Raw genomic sequence first — 15,930 nt, 5'->3', positions numbered from 1 at the left:
TTTTAAATTTAGATGTCCTAACGTTTTGTGCCATATTTCGTTTATATCAGCAGCTTCATGAATTAAGGCTTGAATAGGTTGACAAGGTTTTGTATTTAGTTCATACAAGTATCCCTTTCTTTAACCAATCAACTTTGCTTTCTTAATTGAAGAGTTCTTGGACTAGGTCATTAATTTATCGTCCATGAATGCTACATTATGTCCATCGTCTTCAAGTGCTATAACTAAGATTGGATTCCTTTTTATTCCTAGTACATAGAGCACTCCTTTGAGACGTAGATAACTACCCGACTTCAGTTTCAAGGTGCAATTCCCAATTCCCAATTCCTTTGACTAAATGAGTGAAATTATCACCGATGGTGACTTCGCCATCAACTTCTTCAGACATAGAGTTCAGTGCTTCTTTGTATCCTATAATGTGTCGAGATGATCCACTACCAATTACCCATGCTTTGCTTGATACTTCATTTGTTAGTGTAGAATACAATACACGATTCTTGAGATCATAGTTATCTTCTTTCCCAGTAATGTTTGTATAGTTTACTTGTTGCTTTGTATTCTCAGGGCAATTAGATCTATAGTGTCCAAATTTTTCAAATTTGAAGCATTTGATTTTGGATAGATCTTTCTTAGGTTTGTCATTTCTTTGATTACCCTTCTTCCTCTTGAAGTGCTTCTTCTTACCTTTATAGGAATTTGTATTGAGAACATGAAGTTCTTCATCTTCAATTTTCAATCTTCCTCCTTTCTTAAGTTTCCTAAATTCTTTTTGTAGTCAATCTCCTTTAAGTCTATTAAAGTCTAGAAGATTGTCTCTAGCACTTACTCCTTGTGAGAATGTTTCTCATGAATCTAGTAACCCATCTATAGCCATAAGTGTTAGTTCTTTGTCTTCAATTATGGTCCCTATACTTGCAAGTTCATCTCTTAGACTAGCCACCCTTAAGAAGTGAGAGTTCATAGATTCTTCCTTCTTTATCTGTATATGATTTAGTTGCCTTTTTAGTGCAAGTGTTCTAGTCGCATTTAATAATGCATTCATCATATGAAATGTCGTTTGATGTTTCATTAGCATAGGTACTATTTCATTTTTCACTCCATCTAATATGATTTGCATGGCTTTCTTGTTTCCTTTACTCTAGATAGTTTTATAAGGTTCAACTGCAAGCTGCTTGGATGCTGAATCAACAAATTGTTTCACATCATTGTCTTGAAGAATCATCATAGTTCTGAATTTCCAAGCAACAAAATGTTCTTTACCATCAAACTTGTCCTCGGGTCTAATTGTGCTTGCCATTGAAGATAGAAGGATGTTGCTAGATATAAAAGTCTGATTGTCATTTTGCAGAGCCTCAATTTGACTACCATAGCTCTGATACCATGTAAAGTTTCTACAGCTTCTGTTGTAAATCAGACTGAGATAATACCTTGTATGCTTTTCTTTTTGCTGAAGATGGTCTCTATAATTCAAACTTGTATGAAGGATTACCAAAAGTATTAAATGCTATTCTGAAAATTGTTTTTTCTCTGCAATAATTCAAATAGGGCAGAGTTGCTGAAGGAGCAAACTGTATGTTATTTGTGTCCTTTATCTACAAACATACCCTATATAAATAAGGCAACCAAAGGGCGTGTCCCTTGAAGGGACATGACCCTATCTAAGTCGGCCCTACATTGGTTTCTCATAACCGGCATCAAGGAGTAATAGCTTTTATTTGTTTATGCAAACTAACTAAGATTAGTTAAGCTCAAACTTAAATGCCATAATCCAAGGGAGACGCCGATCATACCTAAAAAACAAGGAACAATTATATATAGGCCTTCCATGTAAGAATAGATCTATATGATCTATGCAATCAGATCATTATGAAATCGAAGTTACAGATTTAACATGGATAAGTATATATAGGAAACGATGATTACCAATAACAATAATGTATATCAAATCAAATCAATACGACTGAAGCTACAACTTTAACAAATACGACTAAGCAAAGTGATAAGGTCATTGATTCCAATTTTTGAAGCCAAAACGGCACACTCCTTTTGGCCATCTAAGAAGATTTGGCCTCTTGTTTATCAACCAGTTGACATTCACATACCTACTCCAATCTACCATATCATTTTTCCATCTTTTCAAGGCCTTTGTTTAGTGATGTTAGTCACCAACGGAGCAAGTGGAACTCGGAAGATTCGGTCAAAAGTTTATGGATCCAAACTGATGATGGTCTTCCCATCTTGATCTCTAATAGTTCTTGATGGAACATCCAAATTCTTGATGCACACAAATATAAACTCAGGCTCATGGGCAGAAAAAGGGAAAGTGGAAACTAGATGAATGTCGCTTTGTTTGTTATACAACATATCACTTGTAGATGCAGCAACAGATGTACTACTGGCAGAGTACTCTCCAAGTTGCAAAAACTCCCTGAATTTTCTGCCCTGGTGAGTTTTTACAATTGTTACTAGCACAAAAAAAAAATTGGCAAAAACTTGCCAAGGACTTGCCCTATATTTGCCAAAAAGTCAACGAGCTTTTTGTTAAGAACTCAATCTTAGCTTTATAACAACACTTAAAAGGCAAAAAAATAGCCCAAATTAATATCATTACTTCACTTGTATTTTGTTGAGAGGGAGAAAATAGTCTTCCAAACACTTGCAAACTGACTTCAACTGGTTTTAAGCAGATTTGAGGTGATTTTTTAAGAGGATGACATCAAGATTTGGAGAGGCAAGCTCTGGAGGAAGGGGGTGGATTTGGTTTCACACTGGATGACATCGAGTCATTGCTAGTACCAAAAGAAGCTAGAGGCAGAGCTACATCCAAGATGAAGGATGCGCTACGGACTGAGTTAGACATAATGAGGGAAGAGGCCCAATCATTGCCTATTCAAACTTCTAAGAATAGACCCTCTAATTCTACCTCTCCCTTAGTTTTTTCTAGGGTTGGGAAGAGCAAGATGTAATTGTATTGATCTATTTAGTTTTAGGTTTACATAAATCATTTACTATTTTGCTTCCAGCCATCAACATTCCTCATGAGAATGTGATTTTGTACCCACTTCGTGTTTAAATATCTCTAGACTAAGCTTGTTTATTTTGTGTACTTGTTTATCTTCTCATTGCAAACAAATGCATTTCTAATTAAAGTTAAGCAATTTTTGAAGTCCCCAAGTATTTTGCCAAGCATTTGTCAAAAACCGACTGAGATTTTCCCGAAATTTTTTCAGCCTTTGCGAGTTTTTGGCTTTAACAAGTTTTCCAACTATGGATGGAGCATCTACTCTCTTCAGGAAATCCTCAATATCCAAGTGTGAGGTATAGATGTCCTTGATGTTTTCACAATACAAAGTGGCTTGTGAAGGGGGCATGTAGCTATGATACTAAAGAAGGAAAATGAACAAAAGACGTGAAAGTTTACCAAAAATCAAGCGTTTGCAGTCAGAGAAGAAAAACTATTTCTCAAAAACATTTGAGGATTAAACTTCACGGAGACCTTCAAAATAAATGCACGAATAAATGTACATAGAGACAATTCAAGGATAACAAACTGCCTTAATGATGCATTACACTTAGGAATTCATGAGAAAATTTCGTACGGTTGCCTCAATTTTGTGATGTCAAAATTAAGGACAAAATATCCAGTGGTTACATTGTCTTGGTAAGTTCGCAATGAATTTACAAACTGCAAAAAAAAATGTGAAGTAGAAGGCAACAATATTCTTCTAAGGGGTGTGACAAATGGGGGACCATGGGTAGTATCCTCCAAGAGGATAGCAAGATTGATTAGACATGACCAAGTGGAGTGGGCAGCTGAATGTGTTATTATGCCTTCTACCTTGGAATGGAAAAAGAGGACTTATCATCAAGATGTTGGTCTGTTGTTAACTAAATACAAAAAGGTGCTCAATGATATCCTATATGGGAAACCACCAGATGGGGGTACAGAGCATATTATAGGACTTCAAGAAGGAGCCAAACCTATTATTACTACTCCCTATAGACACTCGAAAAGGCACAAAGGTGAAAGCAAAAAGTCTATCAAAGAATTGTTGGAAATGGGACACATAAGACCAAATAAGAGTCCTTTAGTTACTTCAATGGTTTTGGTTAAGAAGAAAGATGGGACAATGCAAATGTACACTCACTTACAAAGCATTAAATAAGAAGAAACCCAAAAATAGATATCCAATTTTATGCATGGATGACTTAATTGATGAGCTACATGTTGCTTGTTATTTTCCCAAGAATGATTCAAGACCGAACTACCATCAAATTAGAGTTTGTGAGGAAGATGTTGAGAAAATTGGATTTCATTACCACTTCGGGGACTACCAGTTTTTAGTCATGCCATTTGGATTGACTACTCCAACTACCTTTTAGTCTTGTATGAGCAGGGTATTCAATAAGCAGCTTCGTAAGTTTGATCTTATATTTTTTGATGGTATCTTGATTTACAGCAGGACATGGGAAGTGTATGCAATATTTAGTGCATTTGGAACATTAACACTAGTTAAACATTCAACAAACTAAGCATTTACACCATTTATAGTTAGACTAAAAAGAAAGATTCAAAACCAAATACAAAAGTGTGCAACGCAAACCCAATGTAGAGTATCCTTTTTTGAAGAGATTTGATCCAATGAAGAGATGTGTGCTCAAAGTATGCTCAAGCTTCAATGGGTGAGGGTTTGATTGTGGGGGTGTTTTTGCATTATGATGTTTCTCAATGGAGGTAAAATGGCATTATAACAATGTTTAAAAGGTGGGTGATTTGTGAAGGGAAGAGGGTTCAATTACAAGCAAATGGGCAAATTAAGATGCAATGGTGATGAAGGATCAAGATGCACTTGGGAGAGAGCACATAGATTGTGCTTTGTCAAATGGATCTCACTGTCACAAGTGTCACAAGGAGAGAGGCTTGGGAAGATGGAGGAATGACCATTTTTGGGAATTGTGAAAGGGGACAAAGGTATAGGAGCTGTAAAAGATGTGTAAGTGCACTTAAGGTTGACATTAATGCACTTGGTTGGGGAGTGGGAGGATGTGACATGAGGGTTGATTCAGGTTGGGTTAGGATTTCTTAATCCTCATGATTAAAGTTGTGCAAATGATTAGGGAAGGGTTAGGTTTGGATTAGGAATTGATTAGGGTGCAAGTGGGAGTTTATGGAGAGTATAAGTGGGGGACTTGATTAATCCAGGTTAATTAATTAACTAAGTAGACTTAGTATGCGTGAATAAGTTGGGTTGAGTCTGAACCAAGGGTCAAAAGAGGAATTTAATCAAAAGAGGAATTTGGGGATTGAGTTAAATAGGTTATGTATTTATTCAATTTAATAGAGGAAGTGAGATTTTATTAATTATCAGACTATGAGTTGTTAATTAGATAGCTGATTGGACTATAGTAAATTAATTGAATTATTTAATAACTAGGGGGATGACATTAACTAATTAAATATTAAATAATTAAGTAATGTCCTAGAAGAAAACTAAATGAGATTACTTAATTAGTGTAATCAGATTTAGGTGTCTGCAAGAGGAACAATTGAGGCATTTGGAATACATGCCAAAAAGAATCAACATTATGAGTTTAAATTAACAAAACTTCTTTATCTTGGTTATATGATCTAATAAAGTATCTAATATTAATGGTCATTTAGATATTTAAGATATTTATTCTTTTAGGTAAGTTATAATTTTAGTTAGTTTCTAAATAATATGGAACACCAAATGGTGTCTGCATAAAGCCAAGGCCGCAGCCAACAGCGAGAACACCAAATGGTGTCTGCATAAACACAAAACAAGAAAGCAAAAGGCAAGAACAAGAAAATCCTGAAACCTCATAGGCAAGTAGTCCAGAACCGAAGGGTGTGGCCCGGGGCGAGGGTGAGCCATAGGCCGTCTCAAGGAGCCGCTTCGAAGAGGATGATGATGCTGAAAGTAACCCATGTGAGGTCTCATAGACCTGGTGTACCCTGAGGAATGACCAAGAGACCTCTTCATCTCCCAGACAGGAGGCTCAGTAGGGAAGGAGGTGATGAGCTGGTCTGGAGTCTATCTCTGCCTTGGCGGGGACTCAAGCTCGAGAGTGTGAACACGAAGCTGCATAGCCTCCTGCAAATAAAGAGCAAGACATCACTGATCAGTGTAGCTGAAGAAAGAGGACAGGCTCGAAGACGTGAATGAGACATATGGTTGCCTTGCTGAATATGCCATCATTGGACCACAACCAGTTGAAGACAACATTACCATGAAAAATCTATTAAGCCTCAATTTAGTATTTGCATATAATTGGTGGTATTTAGACTACGGTACTAAGAAATTTCATAAGGAGTTTAGTATTTCATCCAAATTGCCATTTCTTGAGAAATCTGGGTAGGGTTCATTCAAAAAAGAGTCGGACCTGCTCTTGTTACCATCCTTGGAAGCTCATGAATAGTGGAGAACATGGGAAGCATTGACTCCATCATAACCAGTTCTGTGCTATGTGGAGGCATTAAGACAGAAGAAAGAAACTCCTCCCGACAGCTATAATCCAAGCCTTAGATTAAAGGCAAAGACTGATAGAATCGGAATGCATCAAGGAAATGGGCACGGAATAAAGGAACCATAGCAGGAAAATTACCAAGCTGATGTTGTTTGAAAGGAGTACATTATGGCTAGTTAGACCTTTCCTGCTGTTATGTTTGTGTTCAACTTGGTAGAAATCGACTTAGCTCTCTAAGGGGTAAACAGCACATTAATTCTCCTATTGAATTGGAATGTGTTTGGAGGTCTTGAAGTCATAGCAGCCCAACTCAAGTAGCAAATCAAGTCACCGAAGATGATTGTTGCACCATGGCTGTCAAGTTTTCAGACTACTATGACTACTGTGCAGGTCAGAAAATCAAATCTGTATGTTTGAAAATTGCAGCAGAAGTAAGAATTGAAGAAATACCATCTTTCCCCTTCTGTTATGTATTTCCTCATATGCTTGTGCATTATTTCACACAATAGATTGAACAGTATAATTTTATTCCCAAACAATAATATTCTTGCAAAAAATTCAAAAAAATTCACAAAACATCACAGTCGTCGTCTGAAGACTAACTTTATATTAAAAGAGCAATTTTGGAAAGCATTTTTGGGGTGGTTTTTTACAGTAGAGAGCAAATAAGAGATCACGTGTTTTGTTTAAGGGAAAAATGACCCGTTTTAGATTTTTCTTAATCAAAAGAAGGTTTACGAAAATTGTCTTTAATTAATTCTTGGCATTTTTTTATGCACAGCCTGCGAGTATCCTCTGGGTTCCCCTTGAGTACACCCAAGTGTGCCCAACATACACCCTAGGCACCCCAAGTGCACTGTGGCTATGCGGGCATGCCTTTGGTGCACCCAGGGAAAACTTGGGCACACCAGGGATACCCCTGACTGTCTCCGAACCGAGGCAAACTCAGTCCAGGTGGACAGGTCTCCAGGCATGTACCCTGCAATGTAGCTCAATAGTGAAGTTCATCTAAACGCAAGCAGAACTATTGACACCTCCAAACAGATAAAGGAGAATATATGTACCAACTTAATGACACGTGGAAACAACAAGAAATAAGGCCTTGCTCAGCCTTCATGACCATCAACCAATGGCAAGTTATTACCAAACCTATGCATATTGAATCTAACACTATGGTTATATCTATATCTCTTCAAACACCAACAGCAATTTTAAGTAGTTGGTTGTTTTCTTTTTACAGCACTTCACAATGCTTCAGCTTGTAGAAATCATGAATTCAGTTGTATTTGTAATCTCCAACAGGTTGGCACAATCACAAATTTTCCCCCTTATTTGTTATGTTTTTCTTACTTTTATATATTTTTCTTTAATCAAATTTTGAAAAGAAAAAAATAACACAATTTAATTTTCACCCAAAAAATTAATAGATTGCCTTTTCCTACTATTAGGATTACAAGTGATGGGAGTGAACATCATGTAAAAAGAGAAACACCAGCTTTTTATGCTTCAATGTTGTCTACTTACAAACATTGTCACCACGCCTAAAACTGTGGATAAGACGTTGTCTTTCTGTTGCAAGTCTTGAACTCCAATACCTGTATGGAAAGAAAAGCAGATTCAGAGACATTTAAAAGAGCATGGAAAAATTTGATATGTTAAACTATCTGGTGAATACATATTATAATAGTATTTCTTGAAACTTTTTCTAAGCATCATGAAATTATATTAATCTGTATCCAAAGCCAATATTCTATGCATGCAATAAGAATATGTGATTAGCTGTTGGTGGTATAATAGTGAAGCATGTTTCCTGTAATAAATATACAGTCAACATTTGATTCGATACAGAAAAATATTCATTAGCCTTACCATTAGCCATCAAACATCTTGGGTGATAGCTTGCCATTAATGATTTTTTTTTAAATCATGAATTGGCCTTCTTAGTTTTTAGAGTAACATTTAGAATAGATGCCTAAGGCCCCAACCAATGGGGAATATCTTCCACCCATTTCACCCAGTATTATGCTGCAACTGTCCTCCTTCCATTGTGGTATGCCACATCCAGCATGTTCAATGAACATCTAACTAATTTTCACTCCTTATCATGCCCCTTGGGATTTGAATATGATCCTATCACTATGCTGCAACTGTCCTCCTTCCATTGTGGTATGCCACATCCAACATGTTCAATGCAACATCTAACTAATTTTCACTCCTTATCATGCCCCTTGGGATTTGAATATGATCCTATGACTATGCTATGAAAGACCATTTTCTTTTGGCACTGAATTACATCATTTAACAACCTACAACCAATGCATTTACATATGTCGCTAAGCACAATCCATTAAGATAATATTATAGCCCATTGACATTCACATCAAGAATTCATGACAGTAACTTTTTGAGAATTCGAACAACAAATATTCCATCACATACATAATCATGACACATCTAACTAATTATCACTCCTTATCATGCCCCTTGGGATTTGAATATGATCCTATCACTATGCTGCAACTGTCCTCCGTCCATTGTGGTACACATCCAGCATGTTCAATGCAACATCTAACTAATTTTCACTCCTTATCATGCCCGTTGGGATTTGATTATGATCCTATCACTATGCTATGAAAGACCATTTTCTTTTGGCACTGAATTACAGCATTTACATATGTCGCTAAGCACAATACATTAAGACAATATTATAGCCCATTGACATTCACCATCAAGAATTCATGACAGTAACTTTTTGAGAATTCGAACAACAAATATTCCATCACATACATAATCATCATCATAACTTAGACATCCATGTTGTTTTAGTTAATCATCTCAAGATGTCTTTTTATTATTTATAAGGCAATGAAAATACACCGACCAAGACCTTGAGCGTCGTAGAAGTTTTGAGACCAAGAGATAAAACATACACAGTGTCAAGATCAACATGGAAACAAAGTTCATTTTCAATCACTGATGTTACAAGACAGCTTTTTCCAGCAAGCACTTCAAGTTCCATTGTTCTGTAATCATTTCGTATCGCTTCAACCTTGTTGACAACTGTTTGTATCTTTGGCTTATTTTTGTCAAACACTACCTGCAAAAGTAAAACTAGTAACTATGTATTATTGATAGCCAATGTTACCAAATACATACATAATTGCCTCATAATGCCACAAAAGAAGTTTACAATAACATGCCTGTGCAATCAAATGACGATATGGCAGGTGCTCGGTTCTCAGGTTCAAATGTATGATATGGCCCACATGTTCAAATGAAGTTGGTACAACCACTCCCTTTGGAAGCAATTCCTCTAAGACCTGAAAAAGATGATATCATCCAATTAAAAAACACTATTGAATAATAATAGCATTAATTAGCATATTTAGATAATGTAGTTTTTTCTTTAAAAGTATAAATCTGGGCTTAGTGCATTCCTCGTTCTTCTAAAAGATGTTATATTTTAGAGAAACGAAGCAAGTTTATGCCTTTTTGACCATCAAGCAATATAACCGAATTGTTTCCTTCATCACCTAAAATAACATGGAAATTCTAGAATTATGATTGTTAAATGACATAAATCAATCGATAATAGCATATATCTGGTTACAATGGCTATTTTTAAAAACCATTTAGTGATGCTAGGATGCTGGTTCGGGTTCAGTTCCAAATTCTGAAAATCTTTGAAAAGAGATTGGGGTTTGCTAATTTTAAAAACCATTTGCTGATGCTAGGATGCCGGTTCAGGTACAGTTCCAAATTCTGAAAAGTTTTGAAAAGGGATTGGGTTCATTAGTACAAAAACATATAAAATCTCTCTCTCTCTCTCTCTCTCTCTCTCTCTCTCTCTCTCTCTCTCTCTCTATATATATATATATATATATATATATATTATGGAAATAATTGGTAAATACTTTCTTGTTATTAACAGAGACCGAAAGGTCAATTTATACAAAAGAATAAAAACGATGTTTCCTTAGGAAACTATCAAAAAGAATAGAAATATTCTATTCGAATAAATAAAGCTAAAAAAGTGAAAGCTAACTAGATATTTACAATAGATTACCATTAACTGATAATAGACAATTATCTATTATTGTAATACCCTCCCTTAATGGTTAATCTATCTAGAACACCAAGCTGTCCTCTGAATTTGACAAACATATCAGGGCCAAAAGGCTTGGTGAGAATGTCTGAAGTCTAATCTGTGGTAGGAACATACTGCAAATCTATAGTCTCGCCTTCAACCAGTTGTCGTATGTAATGACAATGAAAATCCACATGCTTGGTTCATTCATGGAAGATTGGATTTCGTGCTAACTTGATAACGCCTTCGTTATCAACAAACAGAGTAGTTGGTCTTGCTGGTGACATCTGTAAATCCCCAAGCATCTGACGAAGCCAAACAGCTTCACATCCTGCCTTAGTAGTCCCTCTATAGAGGAGAGAGAAATTGCCTATTGCTTCTTACTAGTTCATGTGACTGCACCGGATCCCAAACTGAACACATATCTAGAAGTTGACTTTTTATCATCAACAAAGCCTCCCCAATATGAATCTGTGAACCCACTGAATTTAGGATTAGAACTTCGAGAGTACAGAAGTCCATAATCTAAAGTTCCCTTCACATAACGAAGCACACACTTTGCTGCCATCCAATGATCAGCCTTAGGAGCTATCATAAAGCTGAAATATAGCTGACTGCGAAGCTGATATCAGGCCTAGTAGCAAAGAGGTAGATGAGGCTGCCTACTAGTTGCCTGTATGTAGTATCATCAACGGAAGTAGAATCAGACTTTGCGGATAACTTGAGACATTTCTCCATAGGTGTAGATGCAGGCTTGCAATCTTGCATACGGAATTTGTCTAACAGGGTCTTGACATATTTGGACTGAGAGATGAATATACCAAAAGACTATTGCCAAACTTCAACACCTAGGCAATAATGCATGAGCCCAAGGTCAGTCATATCAAAAGACTAGCATAAGTTCTATTTGATTCCCTGAATCAAAGATGTCGAGCTACCAGTGATGATCAAATCATCCACATAAAAACCAGAAGGATGATGTCACTGTCAGTAGTCTTGATATACAGATTTGAGTCTAAAGAACTCCTCTTGAAGCCTTGATCATTGAGCTACTCATCAATTTTTATGTACCATGCTCGAGGGGCCTACTTCAAGCCATAGAGGGCTTTTACCAATCTGAGAACTTGATGGTCTTTACCAACAATCTTGAAACCAAGAGGCTGCATCATGTAGACGTCTTCATGGAGATCACCATTCAGGAAAGCGTTCTTGACGTCCATCTGATGGACCTTCCAGCCAAACTATGTTGCCATGGCTAGGACTAATCTAATGATGCTCATCTTTGCAGTAGGAGCAAAGGTCTCCTCATAATCAATGCCTTGACGTTGAGAAAAGCCCTTCGCCACTAAACGAGCTTTGTACTTATCCAAAGTACCATCCGATTTGTATTTGATTTTGTAGACCCATTTGCAACCAAGGGGTTTCTTCCCTGGTGGAAGATCAGAAAGGACCCAGGTGTTGTTCTTCAGCAGGCTCTGGTGTTCAGATGTCATGGCCTGTTCCCACTCTAGAATTCCTTTAGCCTCGAAATATGTTTGAGGTTCAAACACATTGTGAATGTTGGCCATGAGAGCAAAGTTAACAGAATCTGTAGTTTTGCTCTTTTTTCGAGCAGTTCTCCTATCAACGAGCTCATCATCACGAAAATCAGCAAGTGTCTTAGCCCACCACTTAGGTCGGATAGGAGAATGACCAACATTAGTACCAAGAGATGCTTGATCAGCAGAATCCTCATCAGAAGAATCTGGATCAAACTCAAGTGAAGCATCTACAAAGCGAGGTGATCGTGCAACAGAAGCCGGAGGTGTCTGTACAGGTATATACCATTGGTATAATAGGGTGCAGAAATCAGTGAACTTCAAATCAACACCAGAAGATGCGATGTTGAGAGTCTTGATAAAATGCTCATAGGATTTTGGTAAACTCCGAAGAGTGATAAGCACAATATCCTCTTACTCCATCTTGCAACCGATGGCAAGTAACTGATCACAGATTTCCTGAATCCTATTCAGGTGTGCCTAGAGCGAGGTGCTCTCATCCATGACAATAGAAAACAGAATGTTTTTCATAAAGAAGGCTCTACTTTTGTTAGAAATCTCATGAAGACCTTTGAGATGTGTTCAGATCTCAGCAGCTATCCTGCCAGATGGAATCTGAGAAAGTTGATCATCAGCCACGGATAATTTGAGAAGCATCACTGCCTCTCAATTATTCAGATCCCATGTATCTTGATAAGAAGTCAGAGAATTCGGACGCTTCGTAACACCCAGAACAAGTTGATCGGTGTTCTGATATTCAAAATTGGAATGATCCACTACTTTCTAGTGCCATAATTTTGACCATTGAATTTGGAGTTATGCTTGAGTAGAATGTTTGTCAAAGATGCCATGGCACGTTTTCCAATGAAAATCTGTTAAGGCACATTCTTCGAGGCAAAAAACAAATGACCCAAAAAAATTGAAGTGACCCAGAATAGAGCTTGAAAAATCCAAAAGGAATATGTTGTCATTTTCTAGATCTGTTGGCTCGAAAATCAAGGGACGAAAATCGAGGCATTCAAAAAAATGGACGACAACCCAGTTGAGCTCTTGAAAAACACTCAAAGAACCTAAAATCAAAATATTTTTTCGAGCCCAGAATTAATGGTTTCGAAAAATTATATAGTCGGCAGCCATAGAGGTAAAAAAAAATGGCAGAAAAAAGGATGTTTGCAAGCAAAAAGATGCCCTATTTGTTCCAAAACAGAGGCATTTTTGTAAGGACAACACAGACCAAAACGCCCAAGAAATCACTGATTTGCAAATTGCGATTTTCAGAAGAAAATATGCCTTTCTTTTCAAACAAATTCCCAGATTTTTGTCTCTGAAACCCTAGTCGTGACTAGGTATTATTAAGCATGTAAAAGACTTTAAAAAGAATTTCGAAATTTTTTTGGAGTAGATAATTTCGAAAGAAATTATAAAAAATTCAAAAAAATTTAAAGTCTAGGCTCTCATACCATATTACGAAATTAATTGGTAAATACTTGCTTGTTATTAACAAAGACCAAAAGGTCAATTTATACAAATGAATAAAGCGATGTTTCCTTAAAAAACTATCAAAAAGAATAAAAAAATTTCTATTCTAACAGATAAAGCTAAAAAAGCAAAAGCTAACTAAAGCTAACTAGATATTTACAATAGATTACCATTAACTAATAATAGACATTTATTTGTCTATATGTCTATCGACCTACCTATCTTTCTATCTATCTAGCTATCTCTTTAGCTATCTATCTATTTGTCTATCTATCTATATGTCTATTTGTCTCACTATCTATCTAGCTATCTCTCTAGCTATTTGGTTGTATGTATGTCTATCTATCTACCTATCTATATCTCTAGCTATCCATCTATTTGCCTCTCTAGCTATCCATCTTTTTGTCACTCTATTTATCTATCTAACCCTCTAGCTATGTGTCTAGTTATCTATCTGTCTAGCTATTTTTTTGTCCATCTCTATCTCTCTACCTAGCTATCTCTCTAGCTATCTAGATGTCTATCTATTCCTCTATCTGTCTCTCTATCTGCCAATCTACTATCTGACTGTTTGTCTATTCATCTGTCTACCATCCGTTTGTCTATCTATCTGCCTGTCTACTTTCCCTCCATACATCCATCCATCAATCAATCAATCCATTAATCTATTCATCGATCTATATATCCATCCATCTAGCTAGCTACCTCTCTGTCTATATGTCTGGCTATTTGTCTATCTGCCTATCTATCTAGCTATATGTTTGTCTATCTCTCTATCATTGTACCTAGCTATATCTCTAGCTATCTATCGATCTGTATATTTCTCTCCATGTTTGTCTCTCTATCTGTAATAAACCTGTTTGGTTATGCTTCTCGCAATACCACTTATTCAGACATGACATTTCAACAAACACTTGGCAAACAACCCAATTATCACTAAATATATGGTATTTAATATTCCGAAACATGGTATTGGAAAATGCAACTGTTCACAAATTCAGTTAACTTCAGACTTATACATTGCTCAAATAAATATCAAGGACTAGTATATAAATCTGCCATGTGAATTTGCACATTTAAATCTGAAACAAAAAATGGCTCACATCAAATTCTAAATGTATTCATTAACTTAGTATGCTTCAGACAATTCCCTCTTGCAATCACGTAAATATTTTATCACCAGCAAAACCACAAATGTCCAACCTTGAGAAATCCAAATCAGAAATTACCAGAAGTCAAAGATGTAAATTACCAAACTCACCAAGATAGAATTGCCCTCTTAGCCACAGTCAATACAATAAGAGAAGACACTGAATTATTCCAACCAACAATTGCTCCTTAGCCACAGAGAATACAGTAGAGAAGATTCAACCAATATCCCAAAATATTATTAAATCACTATACTTCAGCAGTGATTCAAAACAATTCTCATAAACTAATTCACCATACCTCAGCTGTGAATTAAAAACCACTTCTCAGCATCAAAACCCTTACACCTCACCAAGGGCATCAAAAATCAAAACCTCAGAAAAACCACAAAGCCAACAAAAGCAAATAAATATCCAAGCATGCTTTTCTCAATAGATGGGTTTGTATTTATAACTTCCATATGCCCTTTTGTAGTCAAAATGTAACTTCACACAAGAAGCTTCACCACACAACATTAATTAGAAGCTTTTATTAGATTCTTTCACTTGACTTGGCTTAACTAATTAATAAATGGCTCTTTCCAATGATAACTCAACCTTCAACTTAAGTGAGATTATAAAGTTAAACTATAACTTTATAATAAGTCATTTAATTATTTAATAACAATTTGGCCTCTAAAACTATAATAACTCCTAAAATACTCATTTAAATATGTCGTCTGAAATAGGAGTCGTACCTATTATTTCTCCATGTGACCAAATGCACTTTCCAAAAATAGAAAGGGTCCATCTCTCAATCAACATCCGACTTACCATAAATAGTAATTACACAAAACTAAGCCCAAACGAAGTCCAATCTAAGCCAAACGAAGACCAACTGGTAGCTTGCTGAATTGTGGAGAAGACAAGACCCTCCCAAGCCAAGCTACTGCCACACAAGACCCTCTGTTCACAATAATTAGCCTACAAGGATCTCAATAATAGGTTAATCTCTCAAATTCCGATGCCGACAAAAATGGGGACATTACACTATCTAACTCTCTATATGTTTGTCTCTCCATCTCTCTATCTATCTATTTGTCATTCTACTATCCATCATTCTATCTATTCGTTTGTCTACTATCTGTCTATCTACTATCCCTCCCTCCATCAATCAATCGATCCATTGATCCATTCATCCATCTAGCAA

The 15,930-nt window shown here is 36.3% G+C and overlaps 1 protein-coding gene across 6 annotated transcripts in view; it reads right to left on the bottom strand.

The window, feature by feature from the left end:
* LOC149553858 (Met-10+ like family protein) overlaps nt 1-15,930 on the bottom strand; it is a 169,863-nt gene that overhangs the window by 84,300 nt on the left and 69,633 nt on the right. For 3 of the 6 annotated variants that reach the window (XM_089789224.1, XM_089789220.1, XM_089789222.1), the window contains 3 exons: nt 9,686-9,809; nt 9,420-9,582; nt 8,014-8,084 (listed from right to left, as the gene is read on the bottom strand). In XM_089789224.1, the coding sequence (XP_089645350.1) occupies nt 8,014-8,084; nt 9,420-9,582; nt 9,686-9,809 (358 nt within the window). Of the gene's footprint in view, nt 1-8,013; nt 8,085-9,419; nt 9,587-9,685; nt 9,810-15,930 lie in introns of all 6 variants that reach the window. The other 3 variants (XM_089789223.1, XM_089789221.1, XM_089789225.1) reach the window with 1 other exon arrangement.

This window comes from Cupressus sempervirens, chromosome 6, assembly GCF_028749045.1.
Source record: "Cupressus sempervirens isolate cs-2001-9-10 chromosome 6, ASM2874904v1, whole genome shotgun sequence".
NCBI classification, from domain to species: Eukaryota; Viridiplantae; Streptophyta; class Pinopsida; order Cupressales; family Cupressaceae; genus Cupressus; species Cupressus sempervirens.
Note: the sequence above shows the minus strand (reverse complement) of the source record. Positions and strands in the feature narration are given on the sequence as shown.